A 27,518-nucleotide genomic window follows, 5' to 3' on the forward strand; every position below is an offset into this window, starting at 1 on the left:
ATTTTATTTAGATTCAATTCAATTCAATTTATTTATTTATTTAAAAAAAAATATTTGATTTTATTTATTAATTGATTGGTTTTTATTATGATTATTAATAAATTTTTGTTTGGTAATTATTTTCAGCTATAGTTGCAAATATTATTTCTATTTTATCACAGTGAATTAAAACAGTTTTAAAATTAAATTTAATAAATTGATTGCCGTTCAGTTATACGTACAGTTAATAAAATAAAATAGCTAAACATAAACCAAAAAAGCACCGAGCTATGTGTTTGTGTATGTGAGGGAGAGCAGGTACATGCATGTGTTTGTATATATGTGGAGCCGTTGTTTTATATCAGGTCGGACTAATAAATACCCCTTCTGTGCCTCATTCATTTAGCCTGCAAGATAGCTACCAAGATGTCATGCATGTACCTACCGTATTGTGCTAAATATATATATTCTCTTTATTTATAGCGATGTACGAACTTTGCAACTGTCTTAACGAACATCAGATGCAGAGTTTCACAATTCTGCAACGCATCTTGTAGCTAGCGCGGCATAATGGGGGAAAACAATTCCAGGGAGAGCTAGAATAACTAATTCATCGGAGCCCGGAGATTAACACAATTGGACAATACACATAGATAAACATAGGGCTATTAAGGTAAGGCTCAGAATATGTTAACAAAATGAAATGTCATTCAAGCATTGCAATGTATTCACGAATGGAGTGTAGTTTTTAATTAAAGTGCACACACACCTAGCAATTTAATCTGCATATACCGCGGTATGCAGACCCCATGTGTCCAGAATGATTGTAATCATCTTAAACAATACATTGTACATATGTAATGTATTTTAAAAATATATATATGTAAAATCCTCCTAATACCACATTACTATATTTAACAGCATTTCTGTTAATCTAAATTTGAATGTGCAGTATTTACCTGAGCTTTAAAAGTAATTTTAACACCCCAGGCAGTAAAACCAACAAAGTGAACAAAGCGTATTATGTAATATTTTCTTTCCTTTTCTTTTTTTATGATTTGTCTCGGAGTTTCTGCATAATCACTTCCTGAAGTTTTTTGTTTTCTTAAAAAAAAAGTAACCATGCAGATCGAATTGTTTTATGTGCATTTTTGGTTACTTTTTAAGGGTGGGAGAGACATGTAGTTAAGGACTTCTCCTAGGTAAAAACATGTAATTCCGTGTAATAGTTATAAATTTTGACGGAAGGTGTCGCTGATTTTGCTGAGAATGGTATTTATTGCCCTTGAACAGTTTTCATCGGAACCCCCCACCCCCACACACAAAAGGTTATACATGTTCGTTGCACTAAAATATTTCAATGTCTCGTTGCACTAAAATATTTCAATGTCTCATTTTCGAAATTCATTGAATACATTTAGCTTTGGCATGGTTACAAAAAAATCAATAAACTTGTTCTTATCAAATAATAGGTCCTTCTCTCATGCATAATCTTAATCGACTTTAATAAAACTTGAAATGCATGCAAGTTATAAAATTCTGTATGTCCATTTTTTATTTTATTTGACTTTTGATATAAATTATGCATGTTCATTATCTAAGCTCATTCCCCCACTTACCCCCTTATAAGTCTGGTACCGACAATTAACTTTTAACTGCAATTTACTTGTGTACCAAATTTTATTAAAATCAGACAAAACTAAAAAGATTGGTATTGGAGGGAATATTTGGACTGCACAATTGTATCCCATTTCAAGTTTTAAAATGACTTATCCATCACATGACCTATAGGTAGTTCCACCTTTGTATGGCCACACAAAGGATTAATTGTTCATGAATATGAAAACCATCTTCCTTGATTAACTATATAAAAAAAAATCCATCTAGACATTAATTATACCCTTTTACATGATTAATACATTTCGTGTTTTTTTTCACTCCAGAAATCCAAGATGTGGCGGAATCTATGGAAATTAGCGCTTGGTACAGACTTCGGAGATGATGAATTTTTCGAACCTTTTACAGCAAGTCTCGTGTACTTCTCGTTTGTAATGGGATTAGGGATCACTCTCCGGATTCTTAATAGAATGTTTTCTCCAGAAGCTTTCAAAGAATACATTGCGGATTTCCTGGCTACAATGGAAATGTGCGCCTATTTCTTTGAGAACAATTTCATTTTTAAGCACTACGGCTCCGTATGGCTGTTTATCGCTGTTGTCATTGAGTGTTTCATCGCCAACAGAACATATTTTGGTGCATCTGAAAATCCGGTAAAAGCTTTTTACCAATTTTGTAACCGCGAAATAGGACTCACTACGGCTATTCTAAAAATAGCAGTACAAACCCTAGCAGGTTTGGCCTCGTATCGTTTGGCAAAATTAGTCTGGTCCCTTGATCTGGTCCCCGACCACAGGGAAAGATTTTACGAACAAGAATGCGCTTCTGACCTTAACGTGACCTTACTTGTGGGCATGTTGGTGGAGTTTGGCGCCACTCTAATTGACACGTGGTTAGGGATGCAAGTGTTGATGAAAAATTCAATAGCAGATGAGTTAATAAAACTTAGCAATGGATCCCTGATGATTGTAATGGGTAAGTGGGGGAGGAAATCAGCCACTAGTGAATAGCAACATGTATCTCATTCTGAATCTGAGTGGTCGATAGTAATCTAGATATTATTAGAATTTTAAAAATAACTCAAGTTATATTTAGAAAATTCGAACACTTACGTGGAAGCAACATATCTAGAATCTTATCCAATAGTGAGTAGTCAAACGATTATTGTGTCTTTCATTGATTTTAATGGCTATATAATTATACATATACAAAGACTTGTACTGAGATCAATATAGAATTCTCCCATGGTTTGTAGTTGGATATTTGATTTCTTTTCTAGCAAAGAGTTGTGTGCTTTCTTTTTCCCGATAATAATTGAAAAACAAAATTTGTAGGAATATAATTATAGTTCATGTATTATCCAACCAAAAGATGTCGGAAATTTCTTTTATTACACATTGTACAAATAAAGCTATCATGTTTTACTACTGTTTCTACATTAATATGAATAAACTTGATTGATTTTATTACTTTCACGCAGAAAACATCATGAAGTCACAACTGTTGATACGAAATCATCTTATCTATAGTTATAATATATATTGTATGTCTGATATCCTCTATAAACTTGTAATAAAGATTTCTATGAAATTTTCCATCTTTTTGTTTTCAAGGTATTAACCTCACCGGGATGTACTTCAATCCAGCTATGGCCACCGGGCACCTATTTGGTTGTAAGGGGGCGGAGGCATGGGAACACTTCGTGGTTTACTGGATCGGCCCGTTCATTGGCTGCTTCCTAGCTATGGTCCTAGACCGGATGTTACACATCGACGCCACTGCAACTGCACTCGACCAATCAAAAAAGAAAGATTAAGCACCATCTTTTCCCCGCAATTTTTTAAACATAGATTCCTATGCATTCCCTACTGACTAATACTTTTTTTATATTGTTAATATGTTGATGTTTTCCCCATAAAGGATTGTTACAGAATATGTGTACATACTTATTGCACATATGTTTTGTCTAACTTCTCGACAATAGAGAAGAATTTACATGTATGTATAAAAATCATTAAGATTCGGAAAACTCGCACGTGACTGAATGGACTTCTCTGAAGGTCCCAGTATTTTTGTACTCAAATATTTGAACTTGTTGATGCATTTATTTTTTTAATAACAGTATGAAAATTGTAGAACTAGGAGCAAACTCGCTTAGTTATACATAATTATATACCCTCCTTTGCAACGTGTCCATAAAAATGTCGTAAATTGACCTTGAAATTACCAAAAAGACTTGAGTGAAGAGAATGACATAGACCCAAATTATAAACAAGAAAGTGTTTCCATTGGTTCTCCATTATAGTTCACACAAAATTTTTTATACCTTTTCTGTCAGTGGGCTCGTAAAATGATCTTGACATACCCTCTGTTCATAAACAATTCTTTTGCAAGTCTGAGCTTTAAACGATTCTCCAGTTACAGTTTGGACAGTTTTCTTCACAGCATGAATCTCTGCCATTAAGTTGACTGGAAAATGACCGAAAGCCTACTGAAATGGGACTGAATGTCAGAGCTATGACCTATAGTGAACCTTCCAAGTCTTTCGGTGAACATTCATTTAACTGAAGTGCAGTTTCATCACAAGTTTTTCCTTTTTTGTCATTGATCTTGAACTTGCCGAATTAACCTTCAATATCATTAATTTTATCATTTTGTCTATAACAAAATCTGTATACTAGTACAATTATTCTTTGTCATCTTAGACTTTCAGTGAGGCGTGGCATTCTCTCTCAAATTCTCAATGGTTAAGAATTTTAATAGCATCAGCAACTTAAAATTGTTGATGACAACGATGCGATGATTTAAACCCCTCCTCTTTGCTGTACGAGACGCCTTAATTGTAAAATTTCTACACTCGTTGACATTCGCCTAATTTTCTATCCTATGCATATTTCAGCAGTTAATGGAAGGCTGTGTAAATATTTTAGACGCTAGTTATGTAAGTTCGAGAATGCTACGCCTTAATGAAAGTCCAAGGATAACAGGGAATTGTACTAAGTATGAGCTTCCATTGATTTTCCATCGTAAATGTACAGCCCGGCCAATTTTTTCATATCAATTTTCTGTCAGTGACCTTAAACTTGTCGTGATGACCTTGGGTGTAGGTCTGGACATGTTCTCTGGAAATAAGAATCTGTACAAAGTATGGGTTTCCAAAGGTTCTATATTACAAAGTTATTGTCCAGACAAGATTGCACGGCTAGAGGGACCAACACGAACGGACGAACAAGTTGGTTTTTCTATATTCCCATCCCTGAACTTCAATTACAGGGAATATTATTATAGAATTATAATGTACAACGTGTATTAAGATTTTTCAAAAATGTTAACGCTAAATGAGATTACTGAAAGCCCTGTAACATCAACTTTTTTTCAGTAGCTTGATAAATCGTACGGTTACGACGCCTTTGCCAAATATAAAACATTTGTGGTAGATTCAGTGTTTTTTTTTTTTAATTTTGGGTCCTCTGGGAAAAAGAATTAACACACAAATGTAAGTAAATAATTTTTTACTAAAACGTTATCGATGTATCTAATGTATTAAACTTAAGTCCAAAGACATACTCCTTCCACATGCAGAAGTTCCAAATTCTGCTTCATGAGAATACCCAAAGCTAGTAAAGTGGACGCATTTTGTGCCAAACAGGAATTCCCTCAGATTATTCCTGAAGTGTCTCCAATTACTTCGTAGATAATACGAATGGTAATCATCGATATCTTTCATGTCATCTTCAGAGTACTGAGTATACAGTTAAGATATAGAATCTGGAAGATGAATAAATCGTAAAGGGTGTTAAGAAAGTTCGTTCCACATTTTTCTTTTATTTTCAAAAAGAAATACGATGAGAAGATATTTACAAGTTGTGATATTTCATGTTTACAGAGTCCATTCTTGCTACTGTTAAGGTTTTAACTGTCTTTTGTTATATCAATAAGGGGAAGGCAGGTATTAAAACAGATGATGTTTTTTCAGAAAAATTAGGGATGACGCATATTTCTGACATATATGAAGCACACAGGTCAAAACATCCTTTCAAATACTATGCAAAACTTATCAAATCTATGGAAAAAAAACTCAAAATGACAAACCTAATTTTCTTTTGAAAACTGATTTAATCGTTCTGATACCTTACTGTCTTCCCACAAACTTTTATTCAAATAGAAAATTTGGTGCAAGATGAAGAAACAACAATAAATTATCCTTTATTTTCACTCAAAATGACCAGCATTTTTATCATTCGTGTGCTTTAAAAGATGTTATATATATTTTCATATGGAAGGAAAATCTTATGATTTCATTCTAGAAATGAATTGCCATAAATCTAAAGCACACTCTTGTGGTTTTGTCAGACTTGAAAATTCATCTCTTTAGTTAAGCACTACTTTGAAATTTTTGAAAATATTTCATCCTGGAACGAACTTTCTTAACACCCCTTATATCCTGTATAGATATGAAAATCGTGCGTTCTGTTTCTATTTTAGAAGTATACATATCCAGCATTGTTTGATTATTTGTGAAGCACGAGGAAGATTTTAAACCAGTGTTGTTCTATTCTCTCTTCAGGGATGTCCGTGTTTTAATATTAAACGAGATTTATCACTGGTGATTATCTTTATATTTTTCCAACATAAAACCGATATTTTTTTATGGTGCTCTCTGCTTATTTTTAATAATTGAGCTATCGCATTACATGCATTACATGTATAATGTGGAATCATTTTAATTTGTACAATCAAGGGGTCTATGTTCGTCGGTAAGCTTAATTTGACTTGTTCGTGGGGACGTAATTTCGTGGGTTACTCGTAAATACGATGGTTCAATGAATCAATATGTTAACAAAATAAACGTTCGTGGGGATGTAAATTCGTGGGAAAGGGTGACCCACAAAATCCACGAACATTGGTCCTCCGAGAACAATGATCACCCCTACTAATGTGTTCGGAACCTTTTATTTTTCGGTGTTCTGCAAAATATAAAACCCGATGAGTTCAGAGTAGCTCTGGCAGTGGCCCTGGCGAGAGTAAGCGAGACTTCAGCGAGATAGGGTAAATTATTCACGGAAATGTGGCTAGGAAGTGACTAGCATGTGGAGGCATGGTAAACAGAAAAGTTATGTTGCGTTTCAGTTTTCACCACCCTAGAATCAGCTGATAATGTCTGTAGAAATGTACTTCAATCAATCGATCTCTTTTACATTCATTCAGACTTAAATAAGTATTCTCTACAATACAATTTTATGCAGTCTTGAACTAAAATTTCTTTTTGGACAAATATTTTTGCATGGTAACCGGGACTATATTTTTTGGCGTCAGATAAGCAAATGAGGTAGCAGCATGACTTTAACTGACCAATCAGCTGAATGAATATTGCATTATGGGTTACTACGAATACTACAAGAATTTAACGCTTGAAAATAGGAAAACCTTATGGTAAATGAAAAGCTTTTTTAAAAATATTATTTTCATGCTCATAATGACAAACAATTCATTTGTTAAATAAACGGTGGAAGTCTAGGTTTCTGAAAGTCATACTCCAAAAGCGATTTTCGTCTGTATTAATTCCTTTGTTGTACTATCGGTGAATACAATTGCCAGGTGAATTCCCTGGCCGAACACGTGATCCCGAACGTAAACAAAGTTTTGTCCATTTAAATGCTACTCGTTTTCCTTACCCTTGAAGCGCTGGTGTTCTGAGTAAGACGCAAACTACATTTTATTAAACATTTTTTTCCATTTAACAACAAATTAAAAACGCCCCTAACATCTTTCGTGGTTTCTTATCTTTGTATTTTGTTCGTAAGAACATTTTTTTTCATTTTGCACTCCAATAACATGATCGAAGACTGACCTGAACTACGTGTTCGAAGTAAAATGTTATCATGTATTTGGCGTAAGCGTTGCTATTCATTCAACGATTGGTCAGTTTCTCGTGGTAAGATCCTCTGTGCGCATTTATAACAATAGCCATATAAGCCAAACAAAGGTTTGTCAGTGTAGATGATTATGCACAATATTTACCAACGAATCGGTCACTAGTGGGCTCTAATTTTCGCCGAAAGTATATAAGATAAATTGTTATTTTAACACCCCCTCCTTTAGCCACCCTTGTGTTGTTGAAAATCATGAAGGTCTTTCAGAAAGGTCTGGAAACATTTATTACAGGATATGTTTTCAACAGAAACAGGCTATAGCAATGTCATGTTTACTACCAATTTTATTTATAAAACCGGTTCTACCCTATAACCTTTGAATAGATCAACCTAAACCACGTGTCTTGAATTTAAATCACAATAACATTAGTAGGGGTGATGATGATTCTACAGTATTTATAAATGACATCCCTGGTGTTAATAATGAAAGAAATTAAACAATTCATGGAATTTTATTTTTATTTTTTGCATCTAAAACATTGAGACATAAATACATGTACTCATAATTAATATTATAAATCGGAATGCTACTTTTGATTTTGATTTAATCGGAAGGTCTCTAGCTTAGAAAAAAACCTCACTATATAAACAATGTAGTAAAACAAAATACGAAGCGTTTTCTTAATTAAAAAAAAAAAAACAAAAACAACGGAATAAACACTTGTAGAGATCTAAAATAATGCAAAATAAAGCATAATTATTTAATTAAAAACACCGGTGGAAAGCATCTCTCTCTCTCCTTCTGTCTCTCTCTCATTGAATACAATTGCTCAAATTTCTGCTATTCTACACACAAAAAGGAAGCTCTATTAATAACGCTGACACACATCAAGCGCTGGTTTTGATCTTCGAATTATACAGGAAATGACGTAAATGGTGCGTAAAGAAAGGTATGGCTGCTTCAAAAGAAAAAACAAGAAGCCCGTGAATCAAACAACGCTCACCTGTTGCACGGTTACCGGCCAATAGAGGAAATGGCACTGTTTTGTCTACAATTGTCCAAAAATTGACAATCATTGTTTAAAGGGGTGGGGTGCGGGTTAAGGTTCAAACTTCTGTTCACAAGCAGTTTTTTTAATCCATTAGGGCCTACCAAATTACGATCAAAAAGTGGGGAGGGGAATCGATCATAAAATTTCAGTGGAAATTTTCAATTATAAAAGGGTCTTGTTGAAAAAGGAGGGAGCCGAGGGGGGCACTTTAGCACTAAACTCTAACTAATGTGACCCAAATTCCTCTCTTGAAGAATTGTCTCATTTTAAGACATGTTTATAAAAAGGATAAGATGTCCGACTGATTTAATACAGTTCAATTTCTGTTGAGAATGTGTCACCTAGAGCATGTTTACTAAATGTTTTAAAAGTAGCCATTTCACATTTGTTGTTGAAAATATTCTTTGATGATTCACATTTCAGTGGATCGACTGCTTGTAGCTCTCCAAAAGCATTTTTTTAAAGAACATCTTTTTCACAAACCATACCTTCGTTTACTCACGACTCTCCATATCTCAATTATTTTTATGACCACACATACAAACTGATACGTATATCAGTATTAAATATTGCACTAGTACTGTTCTCAACTTTCTCGACTCTCGATACTTTTTACATGGATTCTTTGAGAAATATTGCACTTCCTTAAGTTATGGCTCCCGTTATATAGAACTGAGTGCTTTTTGTCAGAAAAAAATCTTTGGGACTATCAAGACTTCTGTTTCTTTTCCTTTGGTACAGTAAATACGGCAATTTCTTTGACTATCACCCAGGTTTCTTGTTTGTTCGTAATGATGATATTCAAACAGTGAATTTTCTGCTGTTTGGTGATAGATCGAACATTCTCAATTTTAATATCGCCATCTTCAAAATAACCCAGAAGTTTATTATCCTTACACTCCGGCCTTCCGGGCCCGTTTGGAACAGAAGCGAGACTGGCCTCAAGTTTGGCGTAATGAATTTTATCACCCGGGTGAGATTCTGTTCCTGTCTGTATGATTATTTTGTCCAGAAGTTGCGGCTCTTCGAACACTACCGAGACCCAATCGTTTGCTTTCCCAATCCTTTTACTCCAGAATACACCGTCTTCCTTGCTGTACGCTTTGTCGGGGTTAAAATATCCCTCGAACGGCATATTGGTGTAGATCCTGGCGGTAGGGTTATCGCCCTTTAAGGTTTTGGGGTGGGCCAAAAAGAAGCGATCTTTGAGAGGTTGTATTTTACCCGGAAGTGACGAGTGATAGCCTACATGTTCAAATATGGTTGGTCGACGAATCCGTCGCTTAAATTGCAACATTTGTACATTGAAATTCAAATATGTTACGTCACAAGGCTGTTGTGCGTAAAACAGAAGCACCATTTTGGCAAGTTTTTCAATATCCCAGGAGTGGTATAACTTTCCTATAAAGCCTAGTTCTGAGAATTCTAAACACACCCAGCGGTCCTTGACCTTGTTTATGTATTCTTTAATGATGGTTAAATAACCTGGTATCGTGTAAATATCATCTTCTAACTGAATGTAATACGTTGCGAGAACTTGACTATACAGAAACAAGAATGCGTAATCTACATTCTGCTTAGCCCGCCATTTTTTCTTGGTCTCCGGATCTACAAACGTGTGTTTTAAATTATCCAATGGCGGATAAAAGGACTCCCATGCTTGGATCACGTGCAGGGTGCCCTTGGAGATAATGTTTTGAAAGTTTTTTCGCAATCGATTGCTTATATCTTCCTTCCATTTTGCGTCAAAATCTGCGAGGAAGACTACAATGTAAATTTCCGAAAGTTCGTGTTCTTTCGTGCAGTTCACTATGGATTGCACCGTGTTCAGAATGTATTCGTCTTTCTCACGTTTTACTGTCGGTATCCCAATCGTCAAGAACCCTACATAAGGCAAAACATTTCATTAGTAAACTTGCTACCAAAAATTCTTGACATCTCTATAATCATACATGAATATGTTTACCCGTATACTGAACGATCATGACAATAAAAGTATCGTTTTACGCTGGGTGCCCATGACCGTTTTGGTAACTCTAGAAAACAAATTAGCATCTGAATATATTGAGAGGTTAGAGTGCATCAGAAAAATGGTTTTAAGTTTCAAGTTTTGTAACTGAAATGATTTCTATATTAATGTCTTACTTTGTTTGTTACTGGCGTTCTGTATAATGCGGGCATCAGCTCTCCAGTTTGCCCGCAGCTTCGTGAGATCTACTGATGGCTGTAAATGAAAATATATGTATTAATAAATTCTTTAGAGGTTTAATAAAATTTCAGAAATTAGCATCACCGTACATGATTTAATGCCAAGTGTTAAGTTTTTCAGAAGTAGGTCAAACATTAAAGTTGAGGTCAAGATAAAAAAAAAACTTGGTTCCTTGTGAAAGGCCTTGTCATAAGAAATATACATGTGAAATACATGTATGAAAGCCTTACCACAACTGTTCAGAAGTTGTGAGATTGGTTAAAGATTTTTTTTTAACGGAAAGGTCAAGGTCATAATGTTAAAAAAAACAATGGTACCCAAAGAAAGGTCTTGACAGAAGACAAGAGGCCCATGGGCCACATCGCTCACCTGAGCACTAAGGGTAGGAAAAAGTAGAAAATGGTTTTTAGTCAGACTTATTGCTCAGAGAGCAATTGCCGGCTTATTAGCCGGGCTTATTGCTCAAAGAGCAATTGCCGGCTTATGTGATCCTGTTCAAGGCAGGATGTTGACCCAACAGTCGCCATTTTAAAGTTACGTGCAAAAATATAGTTCTTACTCTCAACCGCTTTTGAGATAATACAAACGCTAAATAAAGCAACAAAAATAAAACGAAGTTTTATCTATATAAAATAAACATTAGTAGTAATGACTTTGAAAACTTCATAAGTCAAAGAACATAGTTCATTAGCGTAAGGATTTTTGATAATCAGTGTTACCGTAGTTCTCTACACATACGAGGTAAAGCAGGAGAGGGAACCAGAATGGCCTGTTTGTTTACATTCAGCTGCGGTACCAGATTAATTCTGATTCTGACAAAATCGGACCGTGGTATTAGGATTGAAAAACTCACAGCCAGTGTCTTATCATTTATATTGATAGTTTTAAAATGATTTTTTCATCAGAATATAAACGTGATTCATGTAGGAAATCCATTCTACTCTGTAAATGAGCCCGGCTCTCTGTACTTCTGAGTACTTTGATGTCATCCTGTTCAAGGCAGGAAGTCAACCCCATAGTCGCCATTTTAAAGTTACGTGCAAAAATATAGTTCTAACTCTCAACTGCTTTTGAGATAATAAAAACGCTAAATAAAGCAACAAAAATAAAACAAGGTTTTATCTATATAAATAAAAATTAGTAGTAATGACTTTGAAAACTTCAGTCCTAAGCCAAAGAACATAGTTCATTAGCGTAAGGATTTTTGATAATCAGTGTAATCGTAGTTCTCTACACATAAGAGGTAAAGCAGGAGAGGGAACCAGACTGGCCTGTTTGTTTACATTCAGCTGAGGTACCAGATTAATTCTGATTCTGACAAAATCGGACCGTGGTATTAGGATTGAAAAACTCACTGTCAGTGTCTTATCATTTATATTGATAGTTTTAAAACAATTTTTTCATCAGAATATAAACGTGATTCATGTAAGAAATTCATTCTACTCTGTAAATGAGCCCGTCTCTCTGTACTTCTGAATACTTTGATTTATTGTAAAGTTTAAATCCAAAAGTAGTCCCAAGACCAATCATGGATTTGCTATTTTTTAGAAAATGATTTTTAAAGAATTTTCCTATATATATCTTTGAAAACTTTGGTCGGCCATTTTGGCCCCGCCTTACCCCCGGGGGTCATGATTTGAAGAAAGTTGAATCCACACTACCTGAGAATTCTTCCATATAAATATGATGAATTATGGCTTTGTCATTCTTGAGAAGAAGATTTTTAAAGAATTTTCCTATATATTTCTATGTAAAACTTTGGTCGGCCATTTTGGCCCCGCCCTACCCCCGGGGGTCATGATTTGAACAAACTTGAATCTACACTACCTGAGCATGCTTCCATATAAATATGATGAATTATGGCTTTGTCATTCTTGAGAAGAAGATTTTTAAAGAATTTTCCTATATATTTCTATGTAAAACTTTGGTCGGCCATTTCGGCCCCACCCTACCCCCAGGGGTCATGATTTGAACAAACTTGAATCTACACTATCTGAGCATGCTTCCATATAAATATGATGAATTATGGCTTTGTCATTCTTGAGAAGAAGATTTTTAAAGAAATTTCCTATATATTTCTATGTAAAACTTTGGTCGGCCATTTTGGCCCCCCTACCCCCGGGGGTCATGATTTGAACAAATTTGAATCTACACTACCTGAGCATGCTTCCATATATATATGATGAATTATGGCTTTGTCATTCTTGAGAAGAAGATTTTTAAAGAATTTCCCTATATATTTCTATGTAAAACTTTGGTCGGCCATTTCGGCCCCACCCTACCCCCAGGGGTCATGATTTGAACAAAATTGAATCTACACTACCTGAGCATGCTTCCATATAAATATGATGAATTATGGCTTTGTCATTCTTGAGAAGAAGATTTTTAAAGAAATTTCCTATAGGCCTATATTTCTATGTAAAACTTTGGTCGGCCATTTTGGCCCCGCCCTACCCCGGGGGTCATGATTTGAACAAACTTGAATCTACACTACCTGAGCATGCTTCCATATATATATGATGAATTATGGCTTTGTCATTCTTGAGAAGAAGATTTTTAAAGAATTTTCCAATATATTTCTATGTAAAACTTTGGTCGGCCATTTTGGCCCCGCCCTACCCCCAGGGGTCATGATTTGAACAAATTTGAATCTACACTACCTGAGCATGCTTCCATATAAATATGATGAATTATGGCTTTGTCATTCTTGAGAAGAAGATTTTTAAAGAATTTTCCTATATATTTCTATGTAAAACTTTGGTCGGCCATTTTGGCCCCGCCCTACCCCCGGGGGTCATGATTTGTACAAAATTGAATCTACACTACCTGAGGATGTTTCTCCATAAGTTTCATCTTTCCTGGCACAGTGGTTCTTGAGAAGAAGATTTTTAAACTATGCCACCAAATTTTCATTTATTCCCAATTATCTCCCCTTGAATGAGTGCATGGCCCTTCATTTGAACAAACTTGAATCCCCTTTACCTAAGGACACTTTGTGGCAAGTTTGGTTGAAATTGGCCCAGTGGTTCTTGAGAAGAAGTCGAAAATGTGAAAAGTTTACATACAGACGGACAGACAGCTAGACAGACAGACGGACGCCGGACAAAATGTGATCAGAAAAGCTCACTTGAGCTTTCAGCTCAGGTGAGCTAAAAAACGTGTCGAATTTGAAAGCCTTTACTTTAATTCTCAGAAGTTAGGCAAAGACTAACCTTGGTTTAAGTTTTACATAAATATGAACTTAGATAAAATTAAATATTAAATATTAAACTTACATATAATATAGGCCCAGGTCATTAGCTCAATATTGTAATTAACCAATAAAAACGTCTAAAAAGTAAACTTTAGCAAAACTGTTAAAACATTTTAGGCAAGTTTAAAATTGTTATTCAGTTTTATTTGATAGGGTCCCTAGACCATCTTTAAATAATGTTTGCTTGCCCTCTCCCGACTCAGGGTAACATTGAGTCGGTAGGTATTTGGGAAATTCTTTTTCAACAAGAAAATTTCAACATATTTGATGACGGGATGAATAAAAATATCGTGCCCTGGAATGCAGAGAAAGGTTTTTAGTCGGGTCATTTTTAGCCAGTCCGTCAGGAGAAGGCAACCAAACATTTTTTTATAAAGATGGCCTTATGTATATGTAAGTATTCCGGTTTAGAATATGCCCTGTTATGATATGGAACTCTTTTGATCTACATGATTTTAGAACTTGTAGTATGCAGTCCCCGTAAAAAAGTCCCTTTCAAATGTGTTACCTGGTGTGTAAGAAGTTTTAATATGACAGGTGCTGGCATGCGTTACCTGGTTTAAGAAGTCTTGATATGACACTTGTCTTGGTACATAGTCCTTAACATCACTTCCTGGCAACACGTCCTTTGTGTTGGTAGAAAAATCTAAAGAGGAGATTCTTGTAATTACTTGTCTGAGTTATCTTTTCTCCTCCATATTTATCTCTATAACTCAGAAAATACAGATTTGTGAACTTTGTGATTTCTTAAGCCCTTGCTAAGCAATTTCAGAATTATCCTTCAAAACTTATAACTAGCACGGTAGCTCAGTTCGCCAGTCGGTAGAGCGCCGCGTGATCGGGAGTCGTGTGTTCGAATCGAATCACGGTCGCGACTGACCTAAATAAAGAAAAAGATAGGAAGAGATTATTTGCAGGTCATTTGATGAGACCTCTCAAAAAAAACCGAGGTCCCGTGGTGTCAAGCAAGGCGCTGGCACGATAAAGATCCCTCACTGTTCAATGGCCCTAAGTGGCATTTAATCAATATTTCTTTTTCTCCTTTCGACAAACCTTGAACGGAGAGTCGCTATCAGATTATTCTGGGGTGTAATAGAAATATACAGAAATTACTGGGTATCTATCTACATGAATGCTTGTGTGTCATTTCTAGAAGGAGTATAACAAAGTGCAACACGATTGCACAGTTTAACAGAATACCGGATATTCCAGTTTACAAAACAATGTAGAAGGTCCAAATATTTCATATACAGACTTCAATTTACTTATATACTAAAAGGGTTCTCACAAATGTTTTGTTGGAATATGATAACAAATCCAGTGGAGTAGTTTCCATGTATTTTTGTATTCCAAAGCATACATCCTTTTCTCTAAAAAATATATTTTTTTAAAATTCGTAGAGGAAATTAAAGAAAGTACCTTGGATTTCAATATTTTTGCTCCATTTTTTTCTAGCATAATCTTTAAGATGCACTTTCAGAGACTTAATCTAACTCCTAAAATATTCCCAATTAAGAATTTAACGGAGCTCCAGATAATTTCTTCTGAACCGGCCAGGGGGGAGGCCTGGGGGGGGAGGTATATGGCGTCAGCCCCCTTGAATGCCACAAGCAAAATGCACCCATTGTGAATACTAGTATGCAAAATATAAATGTTTGTTGTCCATAATCCACTGCATTTGTTTGGCATCCGTATTAATCATTTGTTTTTCTGTTTTACTTTCAAAGCATACCGGGGTATTTCTTTGTTGTCCGTATAACAGTATAACTTGCGAAGCATATAATTATCTTTTTTATCTGCAGAATTTACGTAGCATATAATAATCTGTTTTTCTGTTAAATTTATTGAGCATATAATTATATCTTTTCATCTGCAGAACTTACGGTGCATATAATCTTTTACTTAACGGAGTATATAATTATCTTTTATCTGCTGAACTTACGGACTGTATAATGTTCTCTACCATATCGACCTTCCTATAAATCGTCAAATTTTATTGCCATGAAACGTATTTATTTAAAAATTCCACATTTTTGAGGAACATTGAACTACTTTTTACCATACAAAATTTGGTCAGTATTGGTTCGAATGTTCACAAAGCTATAGATATTGTCTACGACTTTTGGGACAGCCCTCGCATTTATCTGAATTACTTACGGAGCGTATGATTATCTGTTTGGACTACAGCACTTTCTTTTTCGAGTGTTCCTTTGTCTCTGAATGACGTCCATTGTTGTACACCCTGTCAAATAAAACATATCAATAATTCGCCATCATCAATAACAATTGTCTACAGCATGTCTCGGGATACCCTATGGGAAAAGGGGGAAATGTTACTTTATCAATAATAGAAAATTCACTTCCCATTTATCATTGTCATGTGGGCCGTATGATTATTAAGTATTATTGTATACATTTTTATGACTTTTCCGTAATAAAATTTCATTCCATTCATTTCGACGCATATGTCAACTGCAGAACATGAAAGGGTTATATAAAATGCATCCACATTTAAAAAACAAAACAGTAAAATACAATAGAAAGAAGGAAATGTATTAAGTGCACATACATTTTATCCTTATTGAATGTTTTCACCGAAATCTGCTGATAATATTACGCATGTAACTTTAGTATCAGAAGCACCACACTTTTCCCTTGGGAATAAAATAACCATTTGGATTCTTTTTTGCATTGAATATATGCAAAGTTAAGTCTACACAAACCATTTAATCATAACAAAACAGTTAAGTAATTCAATAAAATCAAGTATGTTTCAATTTGACTAAAAATATATCCTGAAAGACGTCCTAATAGTCTAATGCATGGTCACATTACACGTGATGTTGACATATAATGATGAATTTGTGCTATTTTCCACGAATCGATGCTGCTTTTCCGCAGAATTTCAGCGATTTTTACCCTACTTTTCCGCCTTTTTTGTTAACCCTTCAGTTCGCCAACTATAATTTACCGTAAATGATGCCATCGCTCCCACTTTACCGCACTAAAGTAAGACAGGATTTTAAATTCAAAATGTTTTTAGAATGGAAATGAAAAAAAAAATCTGTAAAGTAAAACCGTAACATGTACTTTCAAGAATGCTCAAAAAATTATACAGCAACTAATATATACAGAAAGTTGCCTGGCGTGACCTCTCTTTGAATTATCTTTAAAAATTTCTAAAAGAGAGAGAGAGAGAGAGTACCTGTTTCACCTTTCCATCATTTGGCCATTTATATTCTTTCTGTGACAAGTCTTTTGCTCGAAAAGAAAGTACATCACCTTGAAATAAAAAACACATTTTTTAAAAATTATTTTTAAATGACATATTGGCCTCAATAATATGACAGGTGATTGTATATGGATGTTGGGGGGGGGGGGGGGGGGTGGGGTTCCACAATATTCTCTGATACAATGTATATGTTTGATAGATTAAACAGAACTTGTCTTTTCAGCTAGTGAAAAAGCAAAGAAAAAAACATAGGTAATCAGAGATTACAGAGCTCACCTCAACGAATGTTGTCTTTAAGTAAGGCAAAGTCACACAATTACCCAACAAAAAGTAAACATTCCAAAAATGAAAATATTTTTAAAAGCAATTTTGATCTCATACTTTGAAATAGACCTACATAAAAAATTTAAACTACTTCTTCTTCATGAAAATGTAATGAAAATCCAGCATCTTAAGCAAATTTGAGAGTTTTCATCTCTTGATGCAGCATTTGTGCAAGTTTGGTTTATACAATGTTATATAAGCCTTATAGTTTTAGGTAATAGACCTGCAACCATAACTTTTACCTTGTCTATTATCTGAAAAATGTATGTCCAATTCAGCATCCGAAGCAAGTCTATTAGTGTGCATCCTTAGATGTATCATCCATGCAAGTTTGCTCATTATAGGACTCATAGTTTATTGGAAATGAAACATGCATCAAAACTAACATTTTCACTCATCCTCAAAAAGTAGGTCAGATTCAGCATCCGAAGCAAGCCTGGAAGTATGCATCCTTAGATGTATCATCTATGCAAGATTGGTCATTAAAGAACTCGTAGTTCCTTGGAAATGAAACCTGCACCAAAAACTGTTAACTAATCACTCAACCGGAAAATGTAGGTCAGATTCAGCATCCGAAGCAAGCCTGGTAGTGTGCATCCTTAGATGTATCATCCATGCAAGTTTGGTCAACATAGGGCTTAAAGTTACTTGCAAATGAAACCTGCACCAAAAACATTAACCTGTTCGCTCAACTGGAAAATGTAGGTCAGATTCAGCATCCGAAGCAAGCCCGGTAGTATGCATCCTAAGATGTATCATCCATGCAATTTTGGTCAACATAGGGCTTATAGTTACTTGGAAATGAAACCTGCACCAAAATTTTAACCTGTTCACTTAACCGGAAAATGTAGGTCAGATTCAGCATCCGAAGCAAGCCCGGTAGTATGCATCCTTAGATGTATCATCCATGCAAGTTTGGTCAACATAGGGCTTATAGTTACTTGGAAATGAAACCTGCACCAAAAACATTAACCTGTTCACTCAACCGGAAAATGTAGGTCAGATTCAGCATCCGAAGCAAGCCCGGTAGTATGCATCCTTAGATGTATCAACCATGCAAGTTTGGTCAACATAGGGCTTATAGTTACTTGGAAATGAAACCTACACCAAAAACTTTAACCTGTTCACTCAACCGGAAAATGTAGGTCAGATTCAGCATCCGAAGCAAGCCCGGTAGTATGCATCCTTAGATGTATCATCCATGCAAGTTTGGTCAACATAGGGCTTATAGTTACTTGGAAATGAAACCCACACCAAAAACTGCACCAAAAATGTTAACCTGCTCCAAAAACATTAACCTGGTAATTCCTTTGCTGAAATTGCAGCATCTGAAACTTTGTCTGGTACAATAAAACACACTAAAACCATCTTCCATGCATGTCTAATCAGTAAAGGACACAGAAGTAATTAAAAAGAAAACTGCTCCAAAAAACTTAACCTTAACCTGGGACGCCGACGGTATCACATAAGCTCCCCCCAACTTCGTTGAGGTGAGCTAAAAATGATAAGACATTTATCATGTATTGATTATGATATTCATCTATTCATTTATAATAAGTTTTTATACAGGTTGTTAGATTTCACTTCAGGAAGAGGCGCGGATTATCAATAATACCATCATGATGGATATTATATCACAGATCAGTAGTATCATTAAAGTGTCAAATCACACACCAGTTTTCAAAGTGAGTGATAAAGGTTTAAAATTTAATTTATAGCTACTCATGCACAGAATTAAACATAAAGTGGGCCTACTCTCGCGATCTAACTGTCTTCTTCTTCGCATTATTTGAAAAATCCATTACAGTTTTATTGAATGCTTAAAATAATAATTTTAACTACCATTCTGTCGTGCTAAATACTAATCAAATTTACAGCTAATTAAGTTTTTTTTTAATATTTTGGTGATATTAATGTTTTTCCTTGGAGACGTGTGTTATTTTGAGGGATATGGTACATAGGCAAATCAACAACTGTTGTTAACATGTAAACCAATATGAAGTTCAACCACAGCGCAAATGAGTTAAATATGGGTTTTTCTATGCAAATGAGCTGATAAAAATGCATAAATTGTATATTTTATGTACAGAGAAAGTTTAAATTGATTTTCTTATACATACTTACTCATACTTAGTACCCACAGTATATTCTTGCAAGTGCACATTATGACGTCATATTATGACGTCATAGTTCTTTCCCATTCAAGGTAATAAAACATCAACAAAACAACGTCGGCACAAGGGCATATCCTATTTAATTTAAAATAAATAACGTACAGACTGTGGACAAAAGTATCGGAACGATTTACGTTAGTTTATTTAAGAAATAAGGTATCATTTTTAAACATCTATCGGGATATAGATACGGGTTGGTCACGAGATTAAATTCCATAAAGCCCGAAGGGCTTTATGATGAATTTAATCTCGTACCAACCCGTATTTATAGCCCGATAGATGTTTTAAAATGATACCTTATTACTTATATTTACATTTGTGACTTATTCATACTTTATATTTGCCTCATTGTGGCTTTTAACGTATAAAATGCATTATTTTTCAAACCCAACGGCAAGTATGTAATCCACTGAACGCGCGTCGACCCTTTATGACATCACTGAGAAATTACGTCAAACGATTATCTATACGCACATCTATGACCTCTTGATCCCGTACCTGTATTTATACAGATATAGATACGGATTCCTTTCAGTAGTGTTATATAAAGGAAAACATTTGCAAATGTAAATATTTATTGATGCACATGTTCGCGTTATTTCTAGCTGGCATTTTCGGTGTAGACACAATTTGATGCTACACCTTGGGTATTTTTAGGTTGATGACTACTTCCTGTTTACATTAACTACGTCATTATTTATCGTCTGCAATCTAAAAGTAAGTAAAATCTGTCCCAAAAAATCATGGCTGAGAATCGTCATTATGCATCGGATGGTCTTAAAAAATCCGTTGTTTTATTAGTTCAAAATGGAAATTCTTTTCAAAAAGTTGCAGATATGCTTAAAATGTCTAAAACAACTGTGCATCGAATTTATAAAAATTTTTGTGAACGAGGAACTGTAAAAACTGCCCCGAAAACAGGTAGGAAAAAAAGTTTGAGCGATCGTGACGGGAGAAAAATTTTGCGAGAAGTGAAAACTAACAGGAAAACTCCGCTGGCTGATTTGACGGAAACATTCAACAACAATGAAAACAGAAATGTGTCTAAAAAGACAGATTGGCGATTTTTGAAGAATCAAAAATATCATCGCTGTGTTTGTAAGAAAAAAATAAGGATTTCCCCTGTAAACAGACAGCGGAGAGTAGCATGGTGTCGTGCGAAATCAACATGGACAGACGATGACTGGAAAAAGGTAATTTTTTCAGACGAGAGTCAAGTTGTTATTGGCAGTGACAATAAAGTTTACATCTGGAGAAAAAGTGACGAAGCATTTAGACCAGAGTGCATTTCACCAATTAAAAATAAGAAACTTTCCGTGATGGTTTGGGGTTGCATAACCTATCATGGCGTCGGGACATTAACACGTGTGGAGGGAAACATAAATTCAGATAAATATATGGCCAGTGATAGCAAGACACTTTCCGGACAATAATTATATTTTTCAAGATGATAATGCACCAGTTCATCGGTCTAGGGCAACGAAAGCTTTCATGGAAAACAGCCATATCAATACAATGGAGTGGCCAGCGCAGAGCCCCGATATTAACATCATAGAAAATTTATGGTTAAAGATTAAAAGAAAAATAGAACAATCCATGCATGAAATAACTACTCTGTGGAACAATTATATGATAAAATATTTTCAATTTGGACTCGTTTTGATTGCGTAACAATTCAAAATTTATATCGATCTCTCCCCTCAAGAATCGCCGCGGTACGTAGGGCCAAAGGATACATCACAAAATATTAAGGTAAGTTTTAAAAAATAACCTTTGTTTTAATCAGAGAAATGCAAAATTGTTTCTTCTTTCAGAAAATGTAATTTATATTTATTAGCTTTTACGTAATATGGCTATTTTAAGCATCGAATCAAACGCGAGTATTTTCCAAATATAAAACGACGACGTAAATCGTTCCGATACTTTTGTCCACAGTCTGTATATTATTAAGGAGAATATTCTTAAAATTAATAAAATTGCTGCACAAATCATATCCTCTTCTTCAATCGATAAAAAATTTACTAAACCTACACTGGACTGAACATTTTTACCCTGTTTCAACTTAGAACTGTACGAATAGTAACTAAACAATTGCAGTGTCAACATTTGTGCAGCAATACCTTAAATCGTTGGAATATTCTGCTTTTCTTTCTATCTTGTTTCTGTAAAACAAAGTAAGGTATGCCCTTGCGCTGAAGCGATTTTGTTGATGTTTCGTATAAACTTGTGTAGTAAAGGTTGATGACGTCATAATATGACGTCATAATGTGTACTGGCAATCGCATATCGTGGGTACCAAGAATGTCTTAACAATTTCTTTGCGGTAAGTATAGCAATTATCGGTCTTAATTAATTATTTTGCATAGAAACCTCCATACGTAGCCTTAACTCACTTGCGAGACGGTGAAACCACTGGCCTTTATAAAACTTTGCAAAATGGGGCGTATAATGCAGACAATCTGGGGGTGCAGGGGGTGGGCATTTTTCCAGACACAAGTTTTTTTTACTAAAAGAAAATTCCCCTCCCCCCTTATAGTTAAATACGGGAAATATGGTAATGTAGTGTCTTTCCGTAAATATCTAAAAATAAGCTTTGCTTTCAATGACTACTTCAACAATGTTTATTTTTAATAAACTTTGTGGAAAGACAGTAATATGAGTATAGAAAAATTGGTACTGAAGAAAATCGGACCTCCCCCTTTCCATGAAATAGATTTTCAAGTTTGGGCGATTTTGCTTCCGTTTTTGTTTGTTTGTTTATTTTTTTTTCAGGTAAGTTTCAGGTCCCCCCCCCGCTTCGTCCCTTGTATACAATTGGGTCGGAAGGACTTCTGTTGCTCACTACTTTGTTGTTTTGGTGTAGTTTATGACTATATATATCATCTACCGTTTATGTATATCTAATGGCTCAAAATCAGAATCTGTCAGGAGCTGGACCGCTTGGATAGATTTCAGGAATCTCGAATACGTAAGGGTTAATGTACGAGTATCGCCCCATTCCTTAAAAGTAATGGAGCCGAGGCCCATTACTTAATATTAAAATCGCTTTTGCAAGTAATGCAAAGTTTTTCCTTTAGTTACCACACACAAAAGTTGTTTGATTAAACTCAGACTAGTATTCACTTATGTTCAGGTCAATAGTAATCTTTTATTCAAAAGTAGTTCACACTCGTGATCGAAGTAAAAATTTTGGTGCCAAAGGGAAGGATTTATTTCAAGTAAATATACACATGTGACATAAGAAAGCTCTATTACTAACCGTTCAAATGTTATGACTGAGCAGTATACAATTATTTAATGCCTGAGCAGTCAATAGACCAGAATATTTTTCCCGAGGTGCAGGGAACAGCTCAGTGTGTTCTATTGCCCGAGGCCCGCGGCCGAGGGCAATAGAACACACTGAGCTGTTCCCTGCACCGAGGGAAAATTTTCTGGTCTATTGACTGCTCAGGCATTAAATAATTGTTTTATTACCTAATTTTATTTTCCGTATTAAGTGTTCACAATTGTATATTCAGTACAGAAGGTTCCCGTACAGTGTACCATATTGTACAAATTTATACCTTGATATGGTGCATCTTTAATATTAATTAAAGATTGATTGTATAGACTGTTGTTTACATTCCTCTCGAAAATTTTTCACTTATATGGAGACGTCACCCGGAGAGGGACCTTTTTCGTGCCAGCAGTGCACCTACTGCGACACAGGACCTCGGTTGATAGGTCTCACCCGAAGGAATGGTCTCCACGTCCCACAGTGTTAAAAAGTAACCCTTATTAAATAAAATATCCGACCATTGAAATCACATAATTTTTAAAACCAATGTCGAAAGATCGAATAAGATGATTGTTTACCATGTCTGTGCAGTGTTACAAACAACTAAATTTAAAACCGGGATCGGTTTTTTCCGAAATACGTCGCCGGTCAATAGAACGCGCAGTCTATTGACCGGTCAATAGAATGCGCAGTCTATTGACCGGTCAATAGATCGCCAGTCAGTAGATCGGTTTGAAAAGATAAGAAAAACTGAAAACACATACAGAATAGATGAAAATATTTAATTTATAATAAAACAACAAAATTCATTGGATTAGGTAATAAAGACTATTATATGTTTCTGGACTGAGCAAGTAGAAAGATTTTGACGACAGACAGACAGACAGACCAGCCCGAATCCTCGGTTTTCTCTTATTTAGTAGACAATAATAATCTTATTTTACTCCTGATCTGCTACCGAATGAAAAACCTCTTCTCGATCGTAGGTTTACTGAACACTTGCTACAGATAAGTTTGCACGTGATATCGATCTGAATGGCTTTTGTTCAAGATTATCATCAATAACCCCCCCCCCCCCTTCCATCTGTTTCGTTTCATTAGGTATTACATGTACATCAGCTGTGACCTACTTTTCGTTTTAGCTAAATTCCACGTATTATCATGATTATTGAGTGTTAATGACTCAGAAAATCCTTCTTCCTTGTCTATATTGATAAAATATCTCTCTCTTGATATATGTGTGTGCGCGGTTCTTATAATATATATGATATGCATTATTTCTCCATTCATTTCTAATACTGACACACTTATTACCCGGTAAAACAGTGGGCAAGTTGTCTTGTGTGAAAAATAACATTTTCACTACTCTTAAGTATATATTTTCATCAATTCACATATGTGTATTTTATTTTATAGTTTCCTTGAATGTTTTATTTTAATTTGTTTAATTATGACGACGTGGGCATTTCATACGTTGAAAAGTCTCTATTATAATAGTTGTTCAATAGCCTCTTTGTTAAATATTACGAGTTCTTCAAACATCTTAAAGTACAATCTATACAGAAAATCAATAGAATGTTTACATATTTGATAATTTGCCTTTTTTTGGCTTCTGTTCCATTTGTTTGGAATATTTTAAGGCTTTAATTGTTTTCCACTGACTCCATTATTCGATTTTGTATTACATGTACGTATTTTTAGTGGGGTGAATAAAATTGCTAAAATTTCAAACAACAAAATAAAGTCCTTTTGAGTGTTAAACTCCGTTTCATTCTCTGTCTTAAAAATGTTCAGAAGAAAAATTCACAGCAAAATGTTTCGTCATTTTACGTTTCACTTTGGCATGTAACTTTATTTTCAATACGGGTTAGAGAAAAAGGCAGAATTACTGACGACCAAGATTGGGGGCTTGAAAAAGAATATGACCAACAAAAGACAATCCCAAAATTGTGGGGATGAATATACAAAAAAATTGGGGAGGGAAGGGCCTACTTTGACGGTGCATTGAATTTTAAAACAGCATACGACAATTGTTAGACCCCCCCCCCACCCCCTCTCAGTTGCCGTGAGTCTGAATATAGATATGGAAAACATTGCTACTACGAAAATGCAAATATTTTAAAAATTCCCAAATTATAATATTGGCCATTGAGTACAAAATGGTATAGGCTTTATGCCGCTTATATAGTCACATCACAAGGAATATTACTTCACCTTTTATATATATTAAATGAGTTTATGGTCAAGTAAAAATTATTAGCCGCGTGGAAGGAAAATCAATGTTAATACAAGTCTCTGTAGAAGTACTAAACAAATGATCGATAGTTCCTGGTAAAATGTATAGGCACCACCTCTGCCGACATCGTCTCAAGCCACGGGATTTGTGTCCATTTCATTTTCACAATTTATTTTTTGGACCAGAAATAGAGTGAACACAAAAGCCCAGCGTGGCTTGCGAAGATGCTCTGTCGACAGGGTTTTAATGGATTGGCAAACAACTAAACCCTGGATATTATATAAAAAAGATTACATGTACAACGTGCATGATTGAAACATTTTCTGGAATCCTTCCGGGGTCCCCTCCCAGAAATGTATTTTTCCTTTCCACATGAATTTTTTCTAAGGCAAAGCAATTGTATGTTTACACAATACAATTCCACTGTGTCCTTCATGCATAAAGAGACCGCGTTTTATGCATTTGACTAAATTTCGAATTAACCTTTTTTCTATCGATGGTTATCTGGTAGTTCTTGGCTTTATCATGTTTATCTCTGTGTTGTAGACATGCACAGATAAAATTATTTCTCTGGGTAGAAATGCAGGTGTCTTATTCAATAATAACTGTAAACAGGCATGTTGAAGGAAACATAATATCTGGTTTGAATTGAATTTTAGGGATCACTTTACATTTTGAAAAGAAAATTTGACCTTCATTATACAATGGGTAATTCAGTTGGTAGTCAACATCGTCAATGTGGCATATTATTTCCAGAGGGAGCAAATCGTGTTATTGCATACATTTAAACCAGCATGCAAAAATCCTGTGCAACATTTTCTAGCTCTGAGTTTTAGGAGAGACGGGCGTGCATAATTTTTTTAGCGTGCATATTTTTTAAAAGTATATTATCATTACCAAGGAGGGTGGTGACTATGTTAACACGTTGCAATTTAAATAGTAGCAAACGAGATAACAAAATTATCAGCAAAATAATCTTTCTTGGAAGAAACAGGGATCAGACGCCCCCCTGATTCCCCATATTACGTGCCCTGAAATGTTACATAAATCAGAAGCTGTTGGAGATAGGTCCATTAATAAAGAAACCGTCTGCCTGGCCGAGCGATTCTGTATTGATTTCTTCCTTTTATACTTGTCTATCTTCCTTTCCCCATTATACAGTATACACTCCTATTTACTGAGTACGTTAAACCAACGGTTCTTTTGGAGGACCTTACACCCTTGTTTAATAAGCATTGTCTTTTAGCTGTATACGTGTATACACATAAATAAACACACACGCACACACCCTCTCTCACACACGCGCGCAGAGAGAGAGAAAGAAAGAGAGAGAGAGAGAGCTTATTTAATATAGACTCCGGATGGAGAGAACTTATAAATGCATTTTACAGATTTTTTTTTACACGTGATATCCTTCCTGTTTATATCCTTCAGTTAAAAAAAAATTCCGCATTTCCTTGAGAAAATTTTATATATTAGTCGATAAAGAAGGAAATGAACTTCACAAGTTGAAAAAAAAAACAAACACATTTATTAGCTACAATCTTCATGATTTGGCAAGCAGCGTGAACAATTAATCACAAGTTAAATAAAAAATTGACCTTACATACGTACAACGCGCTTATCGAAAATATCTATGTAACATGTGCAAGGTACCCATGGGCATTCTTTCATTGATGAAATAGCGCTGTTGACATTACCATGTTCCGTAAACATTCTATACACTTTATTTAAGTCTTATACAGTAATATAAAAATCTAAATGTCCTCAGGAGGTATACATTAGTGTCGCAAATATCAGGGCTTTTATATTAATTTAAACTATGCACATCGCAAATGACCTTTTAAAGAAACATGTGTTTTATCGACGATGCCGATGGTTTAGAGTAAGATAAAGACTTACTTGATCGGCGCTTATTAAGCACAGTCACATGGAATATTATCGTTAGACCACAAAGTATCAGAATTCCATATCCGATCCGTTTAAAGAACCCCAGCTTCATTCTACCATCCTCACATGTTCATTGTGAGTAAACGTCACAATGAACCGCTTATCAGGGGGCGCCGTAAGGGGAAATCGATAGACTGTACATGTCGGGCTACAGGAAACTCAATAAGAACGTAGATTTTGATTATTCCAGGAAGTAAATCTCATAGGAGTGGTTCTGCAATTTCTTGGTTTTTGATCCTAATTTTCACAGACTTTGCATGGATTTAAAAATAACATATATTTAACTTCAATGTACATGTATAATGACCATATTTTGTACCTAATAAATGAATGATCCGATAT

The 27,518-nt window shown here is 35.0% G+C and overlaps 2 protein-coding genes across 3 annotated transcripts; one reads left to right on the top strand and one right to left on the bottom strand.

The window, feature by feature from the left end:
* The first annotated feature begins 396 nt into the window (after nt 1-396).
* Nucleotides 397-3,531, top strand: LOC134236673 (aquaporin-11-like). Its single transcript, XM_062718850.1, has 3 exons — nt 397-652; nt 1,923-2,571; nt 3,210-3,531. The coding sequence occupies exons 2-3, from the start codon at nt 1,932-1,934 to the stop codon at nt 3,410-3,412; spliced, it is 843 nt and encodes a 280-aa protein (XP_062574834.1). The 5' UTR covers nt 397-652; nt 1,923-1,931; the 3' UTR covers nt 3,413-3,531.
* A 4,631-nt stretch (nt 3,532-8,162) lies between these two features.
* LOC134236663 (alpha-1,3-mannosyl-glycoprotein 4-beta-N-acetylglucosaminyltransferase C-like) lies at nt 8,163-27,283 on the bottom strand. 2 transcript variants are annotated; one of them, XM_062718837.1, is made up of 6 exons: nt 27,129-27,283; nt 17,198-17,265; nt 16,141-16,225; nt 14,538-14,629; nt 10,667-10,745; nt 8,163-10,405 (listed from the first exon to the last, which is right to left on the bottom strand). In XM_062718837.1, exons 1-6 carry the CDS (start codon nt 27,226-27,228, stop codon nt 9,231-9,233), a joined length of 1,599 nt encoding a protein of 532 aa, XP_062574821.1. In that variant the 5' UTR covers nt 27,229-27,283; the 3' UTR covers nt 8,163-9,230. The 2 variants fall into 2 exon arrangements, with proteins under 2 accessions (XP_062574821.1, XP_062574820.1); XM_062718836.1 differs by having other exon boundaries at nt 17,189-17,265.
* Between the last annotated feature and the right edge of the window lie 235 nt (nt 27,284-27,518).

This window comes from Saccostrea cucullata, unplaced genomic scaffold (assembly GCF_032062105.1).
Source record: "Saccostrea cucullata isolate Sc308-1 unplaced genomic scaffold, CSIRO_AGI_Scuc_v1 ctg443, whole genome shotgun sequence".
Lineage (NCBI taxonomy): Eukaryota > Metazoa > Mollusca > Bivalvia > Ostreida > Ostreidae > Saccostrea > Saccostrea cuccullata.